Genomic DNA, 20,800 nt, shown 5'->3' with positions numbered 1-20,800 from the left:
CACACACAGCCCTGCATGCCGTTCTCTCTCCTCATTGGATAAAAACTGTAGGATACGAGAAATGTTTTCTCCTCGGCTCAGAGCAGAGCAGAGGGACTGAGAGACCCGTGTTTTGGTCCAAACACTCTATGTAAGTGATTGCTGTCGGAAGATATAACTATTTAAGACTTATATTAACACAAATATATCACTTCCTTCTGCTTTAAGTCAAGCAGGCCATGTCATTTCCTGCCTGTGTCTGTAGTACTGTTGTTGTGCTGTGTTAGACTCTCTCAATCCTCCATCTTGTGTTCTGCTAATTTAATCGCTTTAAGCACCACTTATACTACGTTTTGGTATATTACACACGTTTCTGTCACGTAAGTCAGGTGGAGGAGAGGGAGGAGAGCTGTCCATAATAATAATAATAATAATAATAATAATAATAATAATAATAATAATGTTTAATGTAGTTTTTTCTCTCTGTCACACACACACACCATACCTGCAAACTGAGTAGAGGTGGAATAGGTGACAAATTAACCCCCCCCCCCCCCCCAGAAAAAAATTGTGATTTTAACATGTAAATTAAGCATGCTGGTGTACTCTGAGAAGAAAATAAAGGGAAAAAACAAGATTTGCTTCAGATAAGAGGGGGAAAAAAGCAGATATGCGGTTCCTATCATTGTAGCCTATGGCTGGAGTGTATGAAACTGGTCTAGTGGAGCTGTGGCTTTTGGCCTGGACCAGCCTTTCAAGGCCCTGTTTCCTCTGCTTCACCATGAGTCTCTTTCAGGCCACACATACTGTTCCACCACTATTCTCATCTCTATCTTGATGTAGGCCACTTCTGCCCTATTCTCATGTAGCCTACTGTCAGATATGAATATAAGAACAGAACAGACTTTCAGCAGGAAGTGTTTTGCCGGCAGGGAAAGAATAGGAAAATGCCTAAGGTCTGTGCTGTCTACGGCTGTTCAAACCGATCAAACCGGGAAAATCAAAAAAGTTACTTTAGAGTTACTAAGGTAGTAACACACAGGACTCAAATTTCAACAACTGACCAAAAAACGGTGGGTGGGAGGGACAGAAGTGACCATAGTAAACAAACGGTGTCCTAGCCTGCCCTACAGTAAAAATGGCACAGGAGTAAAGCAATATGTATTAACTCATTGAGTGCCAGGCCTTTTATAAAATGGTCTAAAGTGACTTTTGCCATGGTGTGGCCAAATATTGGTTACCTGGTTGGTCCATCACTTCTTGTTGTGGTTGATATTTTTCAATGTAGTCAAATGCCACAAAATGTGATACAGACATGAATGTCAGCCGATTAACTACATGGACTAGCCTATCCTGGCTGCTCATCTAGTGCCAACATCCAAATGAGTTGGCTTACGTTGCAGTAAGAATACGGGCTAATTGTAGCTTTCATTGTGTTTCATACTGAATTTCTCTAACTGTGGTTTCTAATTTTTCCACAGGTTGTGAATCTCAAATGTGGCTGGATGGACAAGACAAAACGATTCAAATGGATGTTCCTCTGCGCAGGCTCTGTTGCCATCTCTACTATCTTCTACATCACTGTGTGGACGCTCAAGACGTCAGTCCCAACCCCACATGGGCCTCCAAAAAATTGCCCCTTTCACGTCTCTGAGGAGACCATCACCCCCCTCAACAACACCAAGCACTTCCTGGTGTCAGCCTACATGGACCAGAGAGTGAATGGTTTTGATATACGCATCATTAGCATGTTTAGGAGAGACTCCATCCAGCCCCTTCACTGTTTTTTCTGCTGTGCAGGCTACACATCGAGAACACCAACTCCAGCAACTGTTTCACAAAACTCGCACAACTTTGGTTATCCGTTTGTCGCTACAGACGTCATGTGTCGGATTCCACAAAACTGTAGTGCCACACATGTTACCCTTCATACTCAGCCAGAGAGAACGGCTGAATCCGACCAACTCTGGCTCCTAATAAGAAACAAAAAGGACAAAAAGAAGGAGGAGGAGAAGATGGAGTATAACTTTACAGTCTGCATCTCCACCTTGTTTGGAAACTACAACAATGTGCTACAGTTTGCACAAACCCTGGAAATGTACAGGTCAGTCTTAGTCACACTCAAACTCAAATTCAAAAATAAATTTCAATAAATTTGAATGCAACATACAATGCTGAGAAACAGTGAGCTGTGACTGCATTATTTGTCAGCGTAGTAGTTATATTTACCCACACCAACTGTGCTCACTAATAACCTCACTAATTATTAACCTATAGTTCACTGACAGACTCACTTCTTGGTTCAATGTGTTAAGCTCAGGTTTGAATATTATGGATTTCCATTTTTACAATTTTCTTCATTCATGGCTCCCAGAGGATTAACCACATCTTTGCCTTAATTCCTGGCTTTAAATTTAGCACCACTAATTGTATCAAAATAAAATGTCATACACACATTAATCCTGCCTTCCAGATGACAATTCATATAATTAGGTAGGATCCCTTTAAAGCAGTACTAAAGAACTTTCAGTTTTGGTTGAGTTTGGCGGCCCCAGTTGCCCAAAGCGGTAGTGTTTTGCCTGAAGGAAGACTCCATTTCCCATGAGCACTAGCGCGTAGTGCCGTAAACATCCTGATCTCCCGGTGCATGGAAATTAACAGAAGACGTCCAAACTAAGTTTCTGTTACCATCGGATCATTTCACAATAAACACACATACACAATCCGACGGGAAGGTTCCGCATTGCCTGCTCCCTCCTCGTTGTGACTCGCAAAAGTGAAAGTGAAACTTAAGCGAGAGCCGGGTTCCTGCCATGCTCCTCAAAGCTGCTTAGTGTCAGTAAAGGCGATACAGACCCCCTCAGGCCATGACAGAGGTGTCATTCAACCTGTTGTAAGTCGATGTACCATCACAAAAGTTATGAAAATATTATATGAAGGTTGAAAAGTTCCTTAGTGTTGGTTTAACCCTTAGGAGCTTCATCTCGATTGTCTGCTCGTTGTTATGGTTCTTCTGACAGCTTTCACAGCTCAGTTTCCAGATGCTTCAGTTCTCAGTGGGAAAAAAACTTAAAACCAAATAGCCTACATGCTATTTTCCAAACATCTGGTATTTTAAGTAGTACTGAGGCATTTAGCCATGTGTCTTACTTGGGAGTATTGGACTTCCCAGGTGGTGAATGCAATAATGTGAGCACCAACGCTTTATCTTCTCTGGAGAAATATAAATATCTTGGAAATGAAACCAAACCTTCTCAACAATCCAAACTATTTTGCTGTGAGATCTTAAAAACCTTTACCTCACATTACTCCAGGTTGCTGGGTGTGGACAGAGTGGTGATCTATAACACCAGCTGTGCCAAAGATCTCGACCGCCTCCTGCAGAGCTACAGCCAGGAGGGCTTCGTGGAGATGGTTCCCTGGCCCATCGACAAGCATATGAATCCATCTCGTGGCTGGAACATCTCAAAGGACGGAGGGGACATCCACTACTTTGGCCAGTTAGCCACTCTTAATGAGTGCATTTACAGATCCATGGACCGGTCACGCTACGTCCTGTTGAACGACATTGATGAGATTATAATGCCATACCAGCACAACAACCTGATGTCTCTGATGAACATGCTCCAACAGCAGCAACCAAATGTGCGCTATTGTGGATATACAACAAATAGTAGTAATATTCAGACTTAAAGATCATATTTTAGATAATGTCAGTATTTATATTGTCTTTCAATGCTGTGTCACATTCTGTAGGCGGCGGTGTTCTTCATGCAAAACCATATATTCCCAAATAAAAACTTTGAGCAAAGTGGGAATAAGTTTCACCTGCCCCAGTGGAACAGGGTGCCAGGAAATAATATTTTGGAGCGCATCTACAGGCAGGAGCCGGACAAAAAGGATGAGAACTGCAAGATGATAGTTCAGCCAAGGTATGGTGACTTACTCAGACTGGAATTTACTCTCACTCAGAACCCACAACAATATAGTAGCTGTTTACCAGAGTCCACACAGATTTCAAATAGACAGTGAGGTTGCAAGGATGGTTAACTACAATAAAACTCCTAAACTGAATATTTGTCTTTTACTCTTTTATGTCTCTGTGCGTCCCAGGTTGGTGGAGCAGATCTCCGTACATGAGTTACTCAAGAATTTTGGACAAGGGTTTATGGTTCCTCCTGATGTTTGTCGGAACATGCACTTCCGCGTGCCTCTGCAGGAAGGGTTAACCCGGGAGCAACTCAAGAAGGACACACGGCTGTGGGACTTCCATGAAAAACTCATCCCCAGAGTGGACAGGGTGCTGGAGAGAGCGGGACTGCAGGGCTCAGAGGGGCAGAGCAGATGAACATGAAACTGACTCAGAATGGTAGAGCTTAGCTCACAGTGAAGATGCAGTCGGTGTTTTGCTAGTAAGATGTTGCTGTCTCAGGTTAGTGTGTTAATGCTGATATTTGCTAATTAGTTCTTAACATTAAGCACAAGCGACAATGTTTTTTTTTTAAATCAACAGATTACATGGCAGTTAAGGGATAACAAAACATGATAATAATAGTAATAATGAGAATATCCAACAAATGGACATTTTGAAATTCCCATGCCACCAGCATGGCATAAAAAATCTCTTGTGCAATATAGCAATGAGAAAGGGACTGTTAATGCACTGGTGCTGATTACACTGGTCGTAGCCTACTGGTTAATGCTACAGTTTTATATAATACATGAATTACAGCAGGGATCCCCAATAGGCGGCCCGCTGGCCACATCCGGCCTGCGAGAGCAAAACATCTGGCCGGCGACGATTCACTGACACTGATGCACCTCTTTATAGTGTTCTGAAGGCTGCATGACAGAGCAGGTGATTTAGCCAGATCCAGCCACTAGGGGCGTGAGACGTGTGTGTGGCCGGCAGAAGTTGTGTTTGCTACTTTGTATCTATTGACCTGCCGTTTGTGGTTCAGTGTGCGTCCAGAGAAACAACCAAACACACGCACAACCACACCTTCAATACACACCACATCTGTGTGCACTGCTTATACATTGGATTAAAGCACCATAAAAGGATCGACTGTCTCCTGCTTCCTTCTTCATTAAAGTCTTGGGGGAACTTTATAGACTGCCTTCTAACAGACACACACCTCGCGATTACAAGTCAGAGAAACCAGGCTGCATTCGTTAAGCCTTCATCACAGTATGAAACTAAGTGAACAAGAGATAAGGTGTGCACTGCTCTACTGTATTTCGATCTCACCCTGCCTTTAGCCTACTTATTAGTGAATAGTAGGCTATGTTGTAAGCCCTAAGGAGGTCCATTCCTTGAATCTATGGTCGTGTTGACTAGGTGTAAATTGTGGGTCATAAGCAAACCATTTCAAGATTTCGAATGTCTTTTTTAAATTGAACTGTTTTGATACATCACTCAAAAGCTTTAATGAATTAGTGATCCATGGATTATCTTGATCAGTAAGGTGTTTATGTAGTGATGGATCCCCAATCAACGCAGTGACTGGAAATCCTTTTCCCATTGTTTGTTCAATATTTTTCCATCTGGCCTTGTAGCTAGGAGTACACCAGCCTATTAAAGGCCTAAGTTGTGCTGCCTAGTAATAGTCTTTTAGAATAGGAAGAGCTAGTCCTGGAGCAAACTTGCACTCGTCCTGGAGTATCTTATATCGTATCCTGGGTTTTTTCCCAGCCCATATGTATCTAGAAATTAATCTGTCCCATTCTTGAAATTGTTTTTCTGGTGCTTCAGGGTGATGACTGAAAAAGGTACAGGATGTTCATCTTGATGGATTCAATACGGGAACTGAGGCTTAGACATGGTATCAGGCTCCATCTAATATCTTCCTTGATTTCCTTAATAAGAGGTTTATAATTGATTTCTGCTATTCTTGACAGATCTTTCTTTTTTTTTTCATTTTCATCTCTATTTTTATATTTGAGTTTAATGAATTTTTATGCCGTTGTTGTAATATTTCTAGTTCGTTATGGAGTTTATCTAGTTTTTCCTTCCTGCGTTTCTTAAAGCCCCTGTACAGACTTTTCATTTAGTGTTGATTTTGGCGGCCCCTGTGGACGAAAGCGGTGGTGTTTTGCCGGAATGAAGACTGCATTTCCCACTGTCATGAAGACGTTTGTGTAGATTTGTTTAGGAAACGTCCGAAAGAAGACGGGACTTGCTTTTTTTTTTTTTTTGCAGCGTAATGTATCTATTTGTATCGTTTCGTCAGTGATCCGACCCGACCATGCCTTCCAGAGGTATAGAATTAGACTACTTAGAAATAACGTATCTTCACACTGATGGGCTCATTTGCTGTTGTAGGTAACAGAGACACATCAGCAGAAACCAGAGAGACTTTTGCATATCCAGTTAAAAGCTCTGTACTGGGGCTTTAAGCAAGGATGTCATAGCGATTAATTTGCCTCTCATTACTACCTTGCATGCGTCCCAAAGCACAGTCGGTGACACCTCTCTGTTATCATAAAATTTTAAATATTCCTCTATTTCGTAAGTGTTCTGCCGTGTCTTTATTTAAGATACTGGAGTTCAGTTTCCAGAGTGTTTCTTTACGTCTAGTTCCTATGTTTACTGACATATAAACTTTATCCCCTGCCTTGTTTTCTACCTGTGTTCCTGTGTTTCCCCATGCTACAAGTGAGTGAATAAACCCTTTTTTATGTGCCACTGAAACTTGTATCCTGGCTACCTGCATCTGGGTCCTGTTATCCCCCAACCCTGACAGAGATGTAGTATTTAATCTGCCCAGCAGGGGGCCTTGGTGCTACGCCTCAGACTGATCAGTAGATTCGTTTACATCTGTTGATTTATATGAATGTGTGTAGCAGTGAGTTTGATGACACTTAAGATGTTTGTTTCATTTGCAGTTTAGAGAGTATAACTTTAAATTTTATTGTCTTAAAGAGACAACAGACGTTACACTTTGTAATGTTTATTTTCTCCTTATCCTTTCAGTCAAAAACAAAACCTATGGAGAATAAACGTGAGAAATAAAACTGAGGTTTTATGTTTGGTCTTTTGTCCTTCTTTCCCTCAATGAGACTTCTAGAGTTTCTCTTCATTGCTGTTAACTATCTGTCTAGCTGTATAGAGCTGGCAGAATAGGGGGTTTGTCATTTAGTGCTGTAAATTCACAAATGTCTTAAACTGAAGCAGACAGTCATGCTGCACCTCTCCACCATGTTAAAGGAGCCACTGTGAGAACTGAGTGGCCGGTGCCAACAGAAGAAGGACATCATGTATGGAGCTGTGATGATGATGAAACTGGAAAACCACCTCCTGTTCAACCTCCTCTGATGAGAGAATGTCACCGAGTGGAGTGACTGGGACAGGGTGCAAGACCACAACTTTTTCTATTAGGGGAGCGACCACCACATACAACAGAGACCGAGGGGAATACTCTTTTAAAACAATTATTTTTTTTTACAAAGTCAGTGGTATTAAAAGATACTTCTAAGAGTCCATTTAAAGAGTCCACAGTCCATCTTGCTTCCGGATCAGTGATGTAGGAGCTCCTGGGCGACAGGCCTCAATCCCACTGGTTGTAGATAACTTAAAAACATAGATTCTCAAAGTGCGGCCCGTGGGCCAATGGCGGCCCGCAGAAAGATTTCTGGCGGCCGGCAATGAATTACAGTTGTTAGTTTTGATCCACACTGTATGCCCGGAACAAAAAACAAAGCTCCGTGAGATAAGTTTGTAGAATGATACAGTGACACGACCGAATCGAAGATCTGGCCAACGATCTCAAAGAGCAACTGGGACAACGTGTGGAGGGCACTGGATGAAAGCACGGACATTTCCAATACAGAGCAACTGCTGATTATTTTCATCTTCAGTCACGGAGAACTTTGAAATAGCTGAGGAGCTGCTAAGCTTGGAGAGTGTGAAGACACAACAAGGGGAGTCGACATGTGATGCTGTGTGTCGTAGTCTCGATGCAACGTGAAGCTGCAGTCTATGGTTGGTGTCACTGTCACAACAGTTGAAGCACCGTCGATGGTCGGGAGTGTAATGGAAATTTTTATGTTTAGCCTATGACCCTTGATTGAACTTTGAAGATGTATGTTCATGAACCTTAGGTGAACGTTGAAGAAAGTGCAAGTTGCACTTGTCCGTGCATGAGGCAGTATACAGGTGTCCGACTGGGTTCCTGTTATTTTATGATGATTATGCTTAAGCGAGCAGTTGTCTCCATATTCAAAACCACAGTGAGATGTCAAAGAGATGTGAACTCGCTGAGGTGTGAAAAAACCAGAACAAACCCTTGGTTACAGACAACCACAAGCCTCCTGCCTTTACATATTGATTTTATATAATAACCCAAGATATGCCAAAAGCGCTTAGTGCAAACTATGCAAACTTATTCTGCAAGAATGCAATAATGCACGGACGTAATTTTAGGGGGGGACGCAGGGGACATGTCCCCCCCACTTTTTCAAAACGCCGTTTTTGTCCCCCGCTGTTTTTACCGTCCACAAACAATGTTACACTGTATTAACACTAGCACCGCCATTGCACACTATATACCTATAACCGCCATGAGTAGTTCATTGGACGAACTGTAATAAAGCGTTAATTAGAGCTGTATAGGTGTTACATTTGTCGTAGTCTTTTAACAGCTACTCTGGGCCATGAAGTAGGCTGCACCCCGCAGCCTCCGCGAGGCAGGGGGGGGGGGGGGGGGGGGGGGACATACCGTAGGAACCCCGCCCCCGCCTGTAAAGCCAGGTTTCCACCGTATAAACGACCTTTTTTTTCTCTCTCTCTCTTTTACGGCAACATCCATAGTCCTTAGTGATCTTTGTTTGATATGTCAGGTGGAGCTGCCCATCATACCCCCCCCCCCCCCCCGCGTGCGCTCACGTCGGCGCTTTACATGAAGAGCACAGCGACTCTGTTTTTACACTAGTTTGCTCCTAAATACTGGCTTTATAAAACGAATTTCGTTTTATTTTGATATCATATTGATATTTCCCCCCTGAATGTAGGCTACACCTCTTCTACAACCAGTCTGTCCAGTCTGGAAAATAATTTCTGCACCGTGCGTGTGTGAAGTGTGGACGTGAGTGTGCATCTGCGCAGCCTGCGCACGTGTAGGCCTACACACAGAGATACACATTAACACGCACGCACGCACGCACACACACACACACACACACACACACACACAATCACACACACACACACACACACACACACACACACACACACACACACACACACACACACACACACACACACACACACACACACACACACACACACACACAGAGAGAGAGGGGGAGAGAGAGCGCATAAGCCCAATAATGCCGGCGCAAATCGGTGAATTCTCTGGTCGTCCAATGAACGAACGTGGCGGTTATAGGTAAAAATGAGAAAACATGATCGATATTTTTTTGTGTGAGTAATATTGATTGTATTTAACAAAACGGGGTGCTGCCCAACATCATTTTAGGAAAAGTCACAGACTGGTGGACTTCAATGTATTTTTTAAATAAAGTTATGCACAAATGAAAATCAAAGTCGTCCAATGAACGGCAGTTGGCGGTTCTAGTGTTCATAGTCACAGCCATAGTCATTGTTCAGTCATTGTTTTATGGTATCTGTGCATCCCTAGTAGAAAACTAAAAGAACTGCTAGAAAACTGTAAGAAACTGAAAGAGTTTGGGTTTTATTAAAAATATGTCCCCCCCACTTCTAAAATCAAAATTTCGTCCATGCAATAATGTAATTGGACAATGTATGATGCCGCCTCCAAGGAGGAACACATGGCTCCTTCTCGCTCTTGTGCCTATGTAACCTGATTTAACCAAATCTCAGTGTGCACTCGTACAGACCCAGGCACGTGCACACATAGGGCCCAAAGGGTGCTTGAGCTCCTGCCCTTTTTGCCTCGTATTAAAAAGTGCCCTTTTTTTTTTGCATTCCTGTTGTGCATGAGGATGTAAACAACCGCGCTGTAAAAATGCCACGGTTATCTACCGTACGCATTTCCTTGTAATACACACGGTATTGTGTATGTACGTCAGTGTGTGTGTTTTCGCTGCTGCTCCGCTCCGTCCCTCACTGAGGGGCGGGGGGTGGGGGGGCTGCCCCGCGGTGCGCACTCCCTCACATGCACGTCCAGAGAGACAGAGAGAGAAGTAGAAGCTGCTGCCTCATCGATAACTCTGTGTGTGCCGCACATACAGTAGATGAGACGTGACAGTGGAGCGACTTGTGTCGAATCTTGTGAGTTATAAATCCACCCACTTCCTTGTCGGTTCTGACAAGTCACCTTCCACTTATTCAACGAGCTTAATATGAGTCATATTTCAGAAAAGCCTCATTTGTGTTTGTTTAGCTCACTGCTTGTTAAGAGTTAAGCCCCACCCCGTCCTCTGTCCAACATCACCTGAATGTAGTGTAACAACAACAGCAACAGGAGGAATCACTCACTCAGCTTGATTTCACTGACTATTTGAATTTGTTTCCAGATATTGAGTTACTGGTAATTGTGACTTTGCTGTTGTAAATATTGCTGCTGTTCTGAAATATGCACAGTAGCAGTCACAGTAGTCATTTCTTGGTTTTGTGTGTGTAGCCTGTAGGCTTAGTCTACTTCTATTTTGCACTTGCACTTTTTTTTTCTGCAAGCCATGTTAATGTGCACCCAATTAGCCTTAGCCTACCAGTTCAGAAGTCATGACTGAAATTGGTCGAGCGTGTTGACTGCAGTCCTGAAGGCGTGCAGGCTTTCTCTACCGACTAAATAGTAACTGTAATTTATTTTTATTTATTTATTTTGATATTAAGGCCCGAAAAAATTGTACATACTGCCCTTTTCTGATGTTGAGCCCCTGCCCCTCTATGTGCATGTCCCTGTACAGACTTTTGTGTGTATGACAGTCCACCTGTTGCAAGATCAAATAAAGTACTTAATATGAAACCCTTCTTTGCTGGACTTATGATTTTCTCTCTCACAAGTTAAAGGAAATTTCCACAACAGGAGAAAGACAGGTGCCGCCGTGTCGCAACGACGGAGATGGAGCCGGACATCAGAGGAATCATGGCCAACAGAAAGCAGCACCACAGATCCCATGCTAATAAAAAAAAGGTATGTTGACCTAGTAACAAAATGATAGGCAATGATAGATATTAATGATGATTACTTGTTTGGTAAGATATCTTTTTTCCTCTCTCTTTTTCTCCCCCTCCCTCTGCGTGTGTGTGTCTGTCTATCTGTATCTGCAGGTTTTCCTGTGGTGCTTTGGTGGCTGGAATTGCGCCTGAATAAGCTCCATGCTGATAATACTGACCGTTCTTAAGATGTTTTTATGTATTCTGAAATGGACTGCACACAGGACTGTTATATCCCAAATTTGCCATTATTTGGGATTATTACTTGCCATTTATTAATTAAAATGTGTTTACTGTTATTACATTACTGGATGCGATGCAACTAATAAATGTAAACTGTATGCAACCTGCTCATTAAAATTATTACAGTCCAATGATAGGTTCCTAAATTGGCCCTCAGCTTTAAAAGGAAAAGGAGAGCACAAGGTGACTATCAGTCTTCAACTGAGTAGGTTTGCCAGACACAAATAGTCTTGGTGTGGGGGAGGATAATTAATAATGAAAATTAAACACAACAAACAACAGCCAAACGGTTGGATAAATTAATTCCACAGCAACTACAAACAAGCAACAACAATTCCTTGACTTTAAACAGAAACAGAAACGGTAGCCTACTTAGCTGAAGGAAGGGTGGAACGTGTCCCCACCCTTCCACTGCCTGCCACAACTTCCCCCTCTTGCATCGTGCGTCCTCTGCGTCGGCCTGGTGTGAAAACGGCGTCCTCTTCCTCTGTGCAGCAGGAGTTCCTGTTGCTCCACCGCCGTGCTCAGCGCTCTCGGGTAGAATCACTCTTCCTTGGCCGTGACGACCATCGGGTTGGACTTGGTCCTTCGTCGCGTTCCGGCCGCAGGTAGGCAGGCAGGCAGACACACACACATCATGTCACCCTGTGACAAGAACAGACCAACTGTTTGTTTATTTTTCTATGTTCACATTTGACCTCACACTTTTTAGGGTGAACATAAAATTTACAGTGAAGATTTTGAAGCAGCTATTTTCACATTCCAGTGAATACATGACGTCAAGTGTTATACAGACCATGATTGTTATCATTGAAAAGGTAATAATAAAGTATGTTGCTGTGATTAAATTGTAGTATTTCTTTTACATATTTACCATAATCTCATGATCAATGTAATGCAACACTTATTGTTTTCAGTATCATCTTAGTTGACAAGAAACTCCCATTAAAATCCAGCAAAGCAAATCTTCTTTGCTGGATTTTAATGGACCAGATCTGTACAGTAACATGAACACCACCACACAATAATCAATAAATCCAGGAAAAACTTCCAGGACTATATCTATGTTTGCTTTAATTACCCACAAGAAAAATACTGTTGAATGTTACCCTCCTTGAAATGATAATAAAGCATCCAGAGATGAATATCAGAGCTTGTGCTTTCCTGAAGTTTCTTGTCAATATGATACTGAAAACAATAATTCACCAAAGTGTCGCATTACATTGATCATGAGATTATGGTAAATATGTAAAACAAATACTACAATTTAATCACAGTAACATACTTTATTATTACCTTTTCAATGATAACAATCATGGTCTGTATAAAACTTAACGTCATGTATTCACTGGAATATGAAAATAGCTGCTTCAAAATCTTCACTGTAAATTTTATGTGTATTGCATGTGTTATAGGGTGTGTTGCTGCAGTTTAGTATGAACTCGCCGCGTGTGTTAGAGGGTGTGTGTGTGCATATGAAAATAGCTGCTTCAAAATCAACACTCTTAATTTAATGTGTATTTTAGAGGGTGTGTTGCTGCAGTTTAGTATGAACTTGCTGTGTGTGTTAGAGGGTGTGTGTATGAATATGAAAATAGCTGCTTCAAAATCATCACTCTTAATTTAATGTGTATTTTAGAGGGTGTGTTGCTGCAGTTTAGTATGAACTTGCCGCGTGTGTTAGAGGGTGTGTTGCTGCAGTTTAGTATGAACTTGCTGCGTGCGTTAGAGGGTGTGTTGCTGCAGTTTAGTATGAACTTGCCGCGTGTGTTAGAGGGTGTGTTGCCAACTGAGAGCTACGATAAGAGCAGCACCTACCACAGCTACTAAATTGATATTTTATCTATGTAGACACAGACCTAGCGTGATACAGGGACCTTACAAAAAGCTGATCTCACCCGGATCTGATCAAATATATTGGAAATATTCATACTTTGAGCCTGAATATAGTTTCCCCAGGGTTAAAAGAATTGGTTTCCTTGCACTGGGGCTTGACTGTACTGTTCAGTGATGCTTTATTTGGGCTATACTATGATCTTACATCTTAAATGACCAGCTTAATAACCAATGTGAACTGAACATTTGCCTGCAAGACAGTTGCAAAATTGTGAGTGTATGTGCATAAAATATTGTCTGGTGTATAAAATGTTAAAGTACCAAGAAAGAAATGTTTAATCCATGTGATCATTTTATATTCTACACATACTGGGAATTTTCTGTTTGATATAGGCCTATTGGTGTCTGAAGGCGCCAAACAAAAAACAGTTGTCTAACAATCAAAGCATAGTAACTGGCACACAACAGGTTACTTTGGCAAGGCAAGTGTTTGTGTATAACTGTTCCTTCCTCCTTGATGCCCCTCGAGACTTAATGTGTTAAGTCGAGCATGCTATGTCATTTCCTGCCTGTGCCTTTAGTACTGTTGTTGTGCTGTGTTAGACTCTCTCAATCCTCCATCTTGTGTTCTGCTAATTTAATCGCTTTAAGCACCACTGTATACTATGTTTTGGTATATTACACACGTTTCTGTCACGTAAGTCAGGTGGAGGAGAAGGAGGAGAGCTGTCCATAATAATAATAATAATAACAATAATAATAATAATAATAATAATAATAATGTTTAATGTAGTTTTTTCTCTCTGTCACACACACACACACACACACACACACACACACACACACACACACACACACACACACACACACACACACACACACACCATACCTGCAAACTGAGTAGAGGTGGAACAGGTGACAAATTAACCCCCCTCCCCCAGAAAAAAATTGTCATTTTAACATGTAAATTAAAGCAGAAGTAAGCGATCCGGTCGTTTTGGCTAATGCTGCGTTCCAGGCAGGCTTTTGAAAAACCCACTCGTGTTTTTCCGACCTGTCTTACCGGTGAAAGTCACTATAACGGCCACTCGTAACTTCCGACCCGTGAACTCGTACCAGATCGAACTGGTACCACTTCACGGTCGGAAAAATACGAGTTTCCTTGAACGCACCATAACAGTCCTCGTCCCTACGTCACCACATTCACGGCGTCCCTTGGCTGCACACACAGCCCTGCATGCCGTTCTCTCTCCTCATTGGATAAAAACTGTAGGATACGATAAATGTTTTCTCCTCGGCTCAGAGCAGAGCAGAGTGACTGACAGACCCGTGTTTCGGTCCAAACACTCTATGTAAGTGATTGCTGTCGGAAGATACAACTATTTAAGACTTATATTAACACAAATATATCACTTACTTCTGCATTCTGGTGTACTCTGAGAAGAAACCACCACTATTCTCATCTCTATCTTGATGTAGGCCACTTCTTCCCTATTCTCATGTAGCCTATACTGTCAGATATGAATATAAGAACAGAACAGACTTTTCAGCCTTCTATGACTCTACTACAGCCTGATGATACAAGTCAGGTCCTGAAATGTGTGTTTCTCTTCTATAGGTGGTTTGCAGGTGACGTCACGCGGAGCATCACAACTGCAGATGGAGGGCAGGAAGTGTTTTGCCGGCAGGGAAAGAATAGGAAAATGCCTAAGGTCTGTGCTGTCTACGGCTGTTCAAACCGGTCAAACCAGGAAAATCAAAAAAGTTACTTTAGAGTTACTAAGGTAGTAACACACAGGACTCAAATTTCAACAACAGACCAAAATACGGTGGGTGGGAGGGACGGAAGTGACCATAGTAAACAAACGGTGTCCTAGCCTGCCCTACAGTAAAAATGGCACAGGAGTAAAGCAATATATATACTCATTGAGTGCCAGCCCTTTTATAAAATGGTCAGTGCCATGTGCCAGCGTTTTGGGGGCATTTTGAGTAATATTTCAAGCCCCAGAGAATATTTTGTACTATGACTCTGAAAACACCAAATAGCTCAAAGGAAAGAGGAGACTCTCTATTTAATTAGGGAAAAAAACATTTGTTTGTACCTTGTTCCATTCTTGAACCTGTGTCTGTGCGTGCGTGTCCTGTGGTTTATGGGTTTACTATTATTATTACCGTATGTATTTATTATTATGATTTATTTTTATTTTTTTGAGTCAAACTTCAATTCCCCAAGCAGGCTGTTCTCACCAACATTTGCCTCATTTGCAAAAAAAAAATACAAACAGCAAGGACAGTAATGTATGTTTTTACCTGTGTTGCAGTGGTTTACACTTACAGTTCTTCTTCTATTTTATTATTATGTTTAGCCTATTATAAATAAATCTGTTCCACTTGGAGTCAAACTTCAGTTCCTTTGTATGGTTTTATTTGATTAGAAAAAGGTATGTCATGAACACCTATGGTGACATATAAGTGAAATATATAGTTTGGTACCTGAGAAATTTCAAATGTTATAGATGGTGCCAAATGTGCCCAAAATGTGCCAAAATGGCACATTTGAAAATTCCACCTGACTACTCTGTACTAAAACCTCTGTAATTTTGCTCTGCTTCACTTTATTAGCATATACTGTAGAACAGGAAATGTTCAGATGTTTTATGAGGGTTTACTACATATTTTGAGCTGCAACTGCATCATTCCAAGGGGCTACTCATTCTAAAATTGTATTTTTTCTTTAGGTGGAAATTAAATCTGTGATTTATGCTCTGTACCACTACCAACCTCATTTACTCTGACCCAGTAACATATGAGACTTACACATATGAACAAATCTTACAAGTGTTCCCTTATGATACCAGGATTATTCAAATAGACCTTGTGATTGCAGAGAAATACTCTAATCATTATGGGCATGTCATTTTTGAGCAGAATTCCAAAATAGAGGCTAGTTCTTAAGCCCAGCTCCTGCTACAGGTCAGACTTGATGCTACTGTAGCTTGATAACAGAAAGTGAGGAAGTGACAAAGCTGGTCAGCAACAGTGAAAATACCTGAGGAGGTGGGCTGTGCCTTTGTGTATCAATGTTTGCTGTAGATTGAGTTTCATTCATTGCCGCCAGGAATTCATCAGTGCTTTGTTTGAGACTGTTTGATTTTCAGTTACATGATACATCTTAGATGGCCTTTACTATTGAAGTCACTGAAGTGACTTTTGCCATGGTGTGGCCAAACATTGTTGGTTGGTCCATCACTTCTTGTTGTGGTTGATATTTTTCAATGTAGTCAAATACCACAAAATTTGATACAGACATTAATGTCAGCCGATTAACTACATGGACTAGCCTATCCTGGCTACCAACATCCAAATGAGTTGGCTTACGTTGCAGTAAGAATACAGGCTAATTGTAGCTTTCATTGTGTTTCATACTGAATTTCTCTAACTGTGGTTTCTAATTTTTCCACAGGTTGTGAATCTCAAATGTGGCTGGATGGACAAGGCAAAACGATTAAAAGGGGTGTTCCTCTGCGCAGGCTCTGTTGCCATCTCTACTATCTTCTACATCACTGTGTGGACACCCAAGACGTCAGTCCCAACCCCACATGGGCCTCCAAAAAATTGCCCCTTTCACGTCTCTGAGGAGACCATCACCCCCCTCAACAACACCAAGCACTTCCTGGTGTCGGCCTACATGGACCAGAGAGTGAATGGTTTTGATATACGCATCATTAGCATGTTTAGGACAGACTCCATCCAGCCCCTGCACTGTTTTTTCTGCTGTGCAGGCTACACATCGAGAACACCAACTCCAGCAACTGTTTCACAACACTCTGAATACTTTGGTTTTCCGATTGTCGCTACAGACGTCATGTGTCGGATTCCACAAAACTGTAGTGCCACACATGTTACCCTTCATACTCAGCCAGAGAGAACGGCTGAATCCGACCAGCTCTGGCTCCCGATAAGAAACAAAAAGAAGGAGGAGGAGAAGTTGGAGTATAACTTTACAGTCTGCATCTCCACCTTGTTTGGAAACTACAACAATGTGCTACAGTTTGCACAAACCCTGGAAATGTACAGGTCAGTCTTATACCCCTTTCCCACTGGCCAAAAAAACTGTTTAAACCTGCTAACAATCAGCTTTTGGTGGCCTTCAATTGGCTCGGCTCCGATCGGCTTGCAGTGGGAACGCCAGACCCGGGTCAACCCGCTAATTTAAGCGAAGGCGTTGAGCGTTACGTGACGACACGTCATCGCGCTGGTCGTGTCTCATATCACGTACCAAAACAAAGCTCTTCTCTCATTCGAGACTGGGATCAAAAGATCAAAGAACACTATCCACACACACACACACACACACACACCCACACACTAGCTGTCATTAGTGAGACGTTGTAGAGACATGGCCAGGCACCAGCACCTGAGGGGAGAGGAGAACCACCTTTAGGGGGCCGACCACAATGAGAGGGCTCCGCCTCCCGGCCCACGACTAGGGAGCGCTGCCACAGAGGCAACCCCGACCCAGGCAGACAGGAGGGCCCACACCAAGGTACGAAGCCCTCTGGCCACCCGGGCCAGAGCCATCCATGGGACAGCACCCCCATTGTTTGACCAAAAGCAACTCCCAGCCTGGCAGGCCCCCAGGAGGAAACACTGGAGATAAAAACTAATGGACTAAAGGCCCCCACATACTCGGGCATACTTGACCCCGCAGACGTCCGCGCGCACTTGAGGCAGACTCAATGTGGACCCAAAGCAGACGTCTGCCGGACCCATCCGCGCAAAGCTCAATTTTTACGACCGCACGGACTCCGCGGACGCGTACTTGGCGTCACACAACAGACTGCTCGGCGGGAAATCTTCTCATCGACCTGTTTAAATGTGACACCGTACGCTCGACTATGAAACCTCAAACGTCCGCGGACAGTGCGCGCGGCTCACAGTACGTGCACATTACGCCCGACTCTGTGGGGGCCTTAAGACTATTAAGACAGTAAAAGCTAAAGACTAAAAAAAAAAAAAAATTAAAAGATAAGATAAAAGGTATAAAAATCATAGAAAATAAAATAAGTGAAATAAAATAAAATGAAATGAATATATAAAATCAAAATGTAATACAAAGCCTGATTAAAAGGAGTAAAGAAATAAAAGAAATCAATTAAAAGCCTGATTAAAAAGATGGGTCTTGAGCCCCACAATCAGGGGCCATAATAACTGAATGCCGCCTCCCCGTGTGTTTTGGATCTATCTTTTGGAATGGCTAAAAGGCCAGCACCGGAGGACCTCAGGGTCCGCGAGGGTTGATATGGTAAAAGTAAGTCAGATAAATAAAAGGGCCCAAGACTATTAAGACATCTAGAAACTAGTCCTTAAAGCTTCAAGTCCAAACGAAACAGTGAGGACAATGAATTTCTACAATATGAGCTCAATATTTTAACTTGTCGAATATTTTGACATGTTAATGGTTCATTCTAACAGTGGACACAGCTAACACTAATCATTAGCATGCTCACATCATCATTGGTGTTGGCATTTTGCAGAAAGGACCTTGTGTCTCAGAGGACTGCTAGCATGGCTGTGTGGACTCTAGCTAAGGGTTACGGCTCTCCATTCCGACCACACACCTCCACTTCGAAACACCGCTGTTTAGCCATGTCTTACTTGGGAGTATTGGACTTCCCAGGTGGTGAATGCAATCATGTGAGCACCAACGCTTGATCTTCTCTGGAGGAATATAAATAGCTTTGAAATGAAACCAAACCTTTACACTGGAACTCAACAATCAAAACTATTTTGCTTTGAGATCTTAAAAACCTTTACCTCACATTACTCCAGGTTGCTGGGTGTGGACAGAGTGGTGATCTATAACACCAGCTGTGCCAAAGATCTCGACCGCCTCCTGCAGAGCTACAGCCAGGAGGGCTTCGTGGAGATGGTTCCCTGGCCCATCGACAAGCATATGAATCCATCTCGTGGCTGGCTCTTCTCACAGGACGGAGGGGACATCCACTACTTTGGCCAGTTAGCCACTCTTAATGAGTGCATTTACAGATCCATGGACCGGTCACGCTACGTCCTGTTGAATGACATTGATGAGATTATAATGCCATACCAGCACGACAACCTGACGTCTCTGATGAACATGCTCCAACAGCAGCAACCAAATGTGCGCTATTGTGATACAACAAATAGTAGTAATATTCAGACTTAAAGATCATATTTTAGATAATGTCAGTATTTATATTGTCTTTCAATGCTGTGTCACATTCTGTAGGTGGCGGTGTTCTTCATGGAAAACCATATATTCCCCAATATAAACTTTGAGCCAAGTGGGAATAAGTTTCACCTGCCCCAGTGGAATGGGGTGCCAGGAAATAATATTTTGGAGCGCATCTACAAGCAGGAGCCGGACAGAAACCAGTATCACCAGCACAAGATGATAGTTCAGCCAAGGTATGGTGACTTACTCAGACTGGAATTTACTCTCACTCAGAACCAACAATAATATAGTAGCTGTTTACCAGAGTCCACACAGATTTCAAATAGACAGGGAGGTTGCAAGGATGGTTAACTACAATAAAACTCCTAAACTGAAGATTTGTTTTTTACTCTTTTTATGTCTCTGTGCATCCCAGGATGGTGGAGCAGACCTCCGTACATGAGGTACTCAAGAATTTTGGACAACAGTTCGAGGTTTCTCCTAATGTTTGTCGGAACATGCACTTCCGGGTGCCTCTGCAGGAAGGGTTAACCCGGGAGCAACTCAAGAACGACACACGGCTGTGGGACTTCCATGAAAAACTCATCCCCAGTGTGGACAGGGTGCTGAAGAGAGTGGGGCTGTTGGGCTCAGAGGGGCAGAGCAGACGAACATGAAACTGACTCACAATGGTAGAGCTTAGCTCACAGTGAAGATGCAGTCGGTGTTTTGCTAGTAAGATGTTGCTGTCTCAGGTTAGTGTGTTAATGCTGCTCTTAACATTAAGCACAAGTGGGGTGGCGTTTAGCTCACTGGGTAGAGCTGCCGCCCCATGTTGAGGCTCAGGCCTCAGTGCAGGCGGCCCCGGTTTGAGTCCCGCGTCGGATGGCCCTTTCCTGCGTGTCATTCCCCCACTCTCTGCCTCCCCATTTCCTGTCTATCTCTCTCAACTGCACTATCAATAAAGGCAATAAAAGCCCCAAAAATATACTTAAAAAAAAACATTAAGCACAAGTGACAATGTTTTTTTGTGGAGGCCACTTTAAATCAACAGATTACATGGCAGTTAAGGGATAACAAAACATGATAATATAATGAGAAATTATCCAACAAATGGACATTTTGAAATTCCCATGTGTAACAGTTCGTGAGTGAGAGTCGGTGGTGTGAGCAGGAAAAAGGTAACGTTAATGTCCACAAAAATAGTTCACTTGGGACTTCACTGCTGCCCTTTTATTGAGCCGAACACCTCATACTATCATACATGACAAAGAAGCGGTCTCACTTTACTCACTGTTAGCTGAGTTAAGAAGAAGAAAAAGGAGAAACCGGCAGCTCAGTAAGCTAATGGCGTCCACTCATCGGGTAGCCTTCTTCTCAACTGAAAACAAAACAACGGGGCG

General features: G+C 42.7%; 3 protein-coding genes across 3 annotated transcripts in view; 2 read left to right on the top strand and 1 right to left on the bottom strand.

Moving 5' to 3' along the window:
- The window catches only part of lrig3 (leucine-rich repeats and immunoglobulin-like domains 3), an 89,566-nt gene extending 77,806 nt beyond the window's left edge, over nt 1-11,760 (bottom strand). Inside the window, exon 1 of the mRNA XM_083999826.1 lies at nt 11,738-11,760. The gene's annotated coding sequence lies outside the window, so the exon portion shown is untranslated. The remainder of the gene's footprint in view (nt 1-11,737) is intronic.
- LOC311006844 (uncharacterized protein) overlaps nt 1-20,415 on the top strand; it is a 68,881-nt gene extending 48,466 nt beyond the window's left edge. Inside the window, exons 2-6 of the mRNA XM_083999832.1 lie at nt 14,820-14,913; nt 16,665-17,278; nt 19,034-19,364; nt 19,473-19,651; nt 19,834-20,415. Of these exons, the coding sequence (XP_083855958.1) occupies nt 14,905-14,913; nt 16,665-17,278; nt 19,034-19,364; nt 19,473-19,651; nt 19,834-20,074 (1,374 nt within the window). The 5' untranslated portion in view covers nt 14,820-14,904 and the 3' untranslated portion in view covers nt 20,075-20,415. The remainder of the gene's footprint in view (nt 1-14,819; nt 14,914-16,664; nt 17,279-19,033; nt 19,365-19,472; nt 19,652-19,833) is intronic.
- Nucleotides 2,012-5,024, top strand: LOC311006782 (glycosyltransferase family 92 protein F13G3.3). The gene is made up of 4 exons (XM_083999734.1): nt 2,012-2,083; nt 3,294-3,624; nt 3,736-3,911; nt 4,093-5,024. The coding sequence occupies exons 1-4, from the start codon at nt 2,076-2,078 to the stop codon at nt 4,325-4,327; spliced, it is 750 nt and encodes a 249-aa protein (XP_083855860.1). The 5' UTR covers nt 2,012-2,075; the 3' UTR covers nt 4,328-5,024.
- Nucleotides 20,416-20,800: the final 385 nt, after the last annotated feature.

Source organism: Trachurus trachurus (genome assembly GCF_905171665.1).
Source record: "Trachurus trachurus genome assembly, chromosome: 23".
NCBI lineage: Eukaryota > Metazoa > Chordata > Actinopteri > Carangiformes > Carangidae > Trachurus > Trachurus trachurus.
The sequence above is the reverse complement of the archived record's forward strand: the minus strand, read 5'-3'. Positions and strand labels throughout refer to the sequence as shown.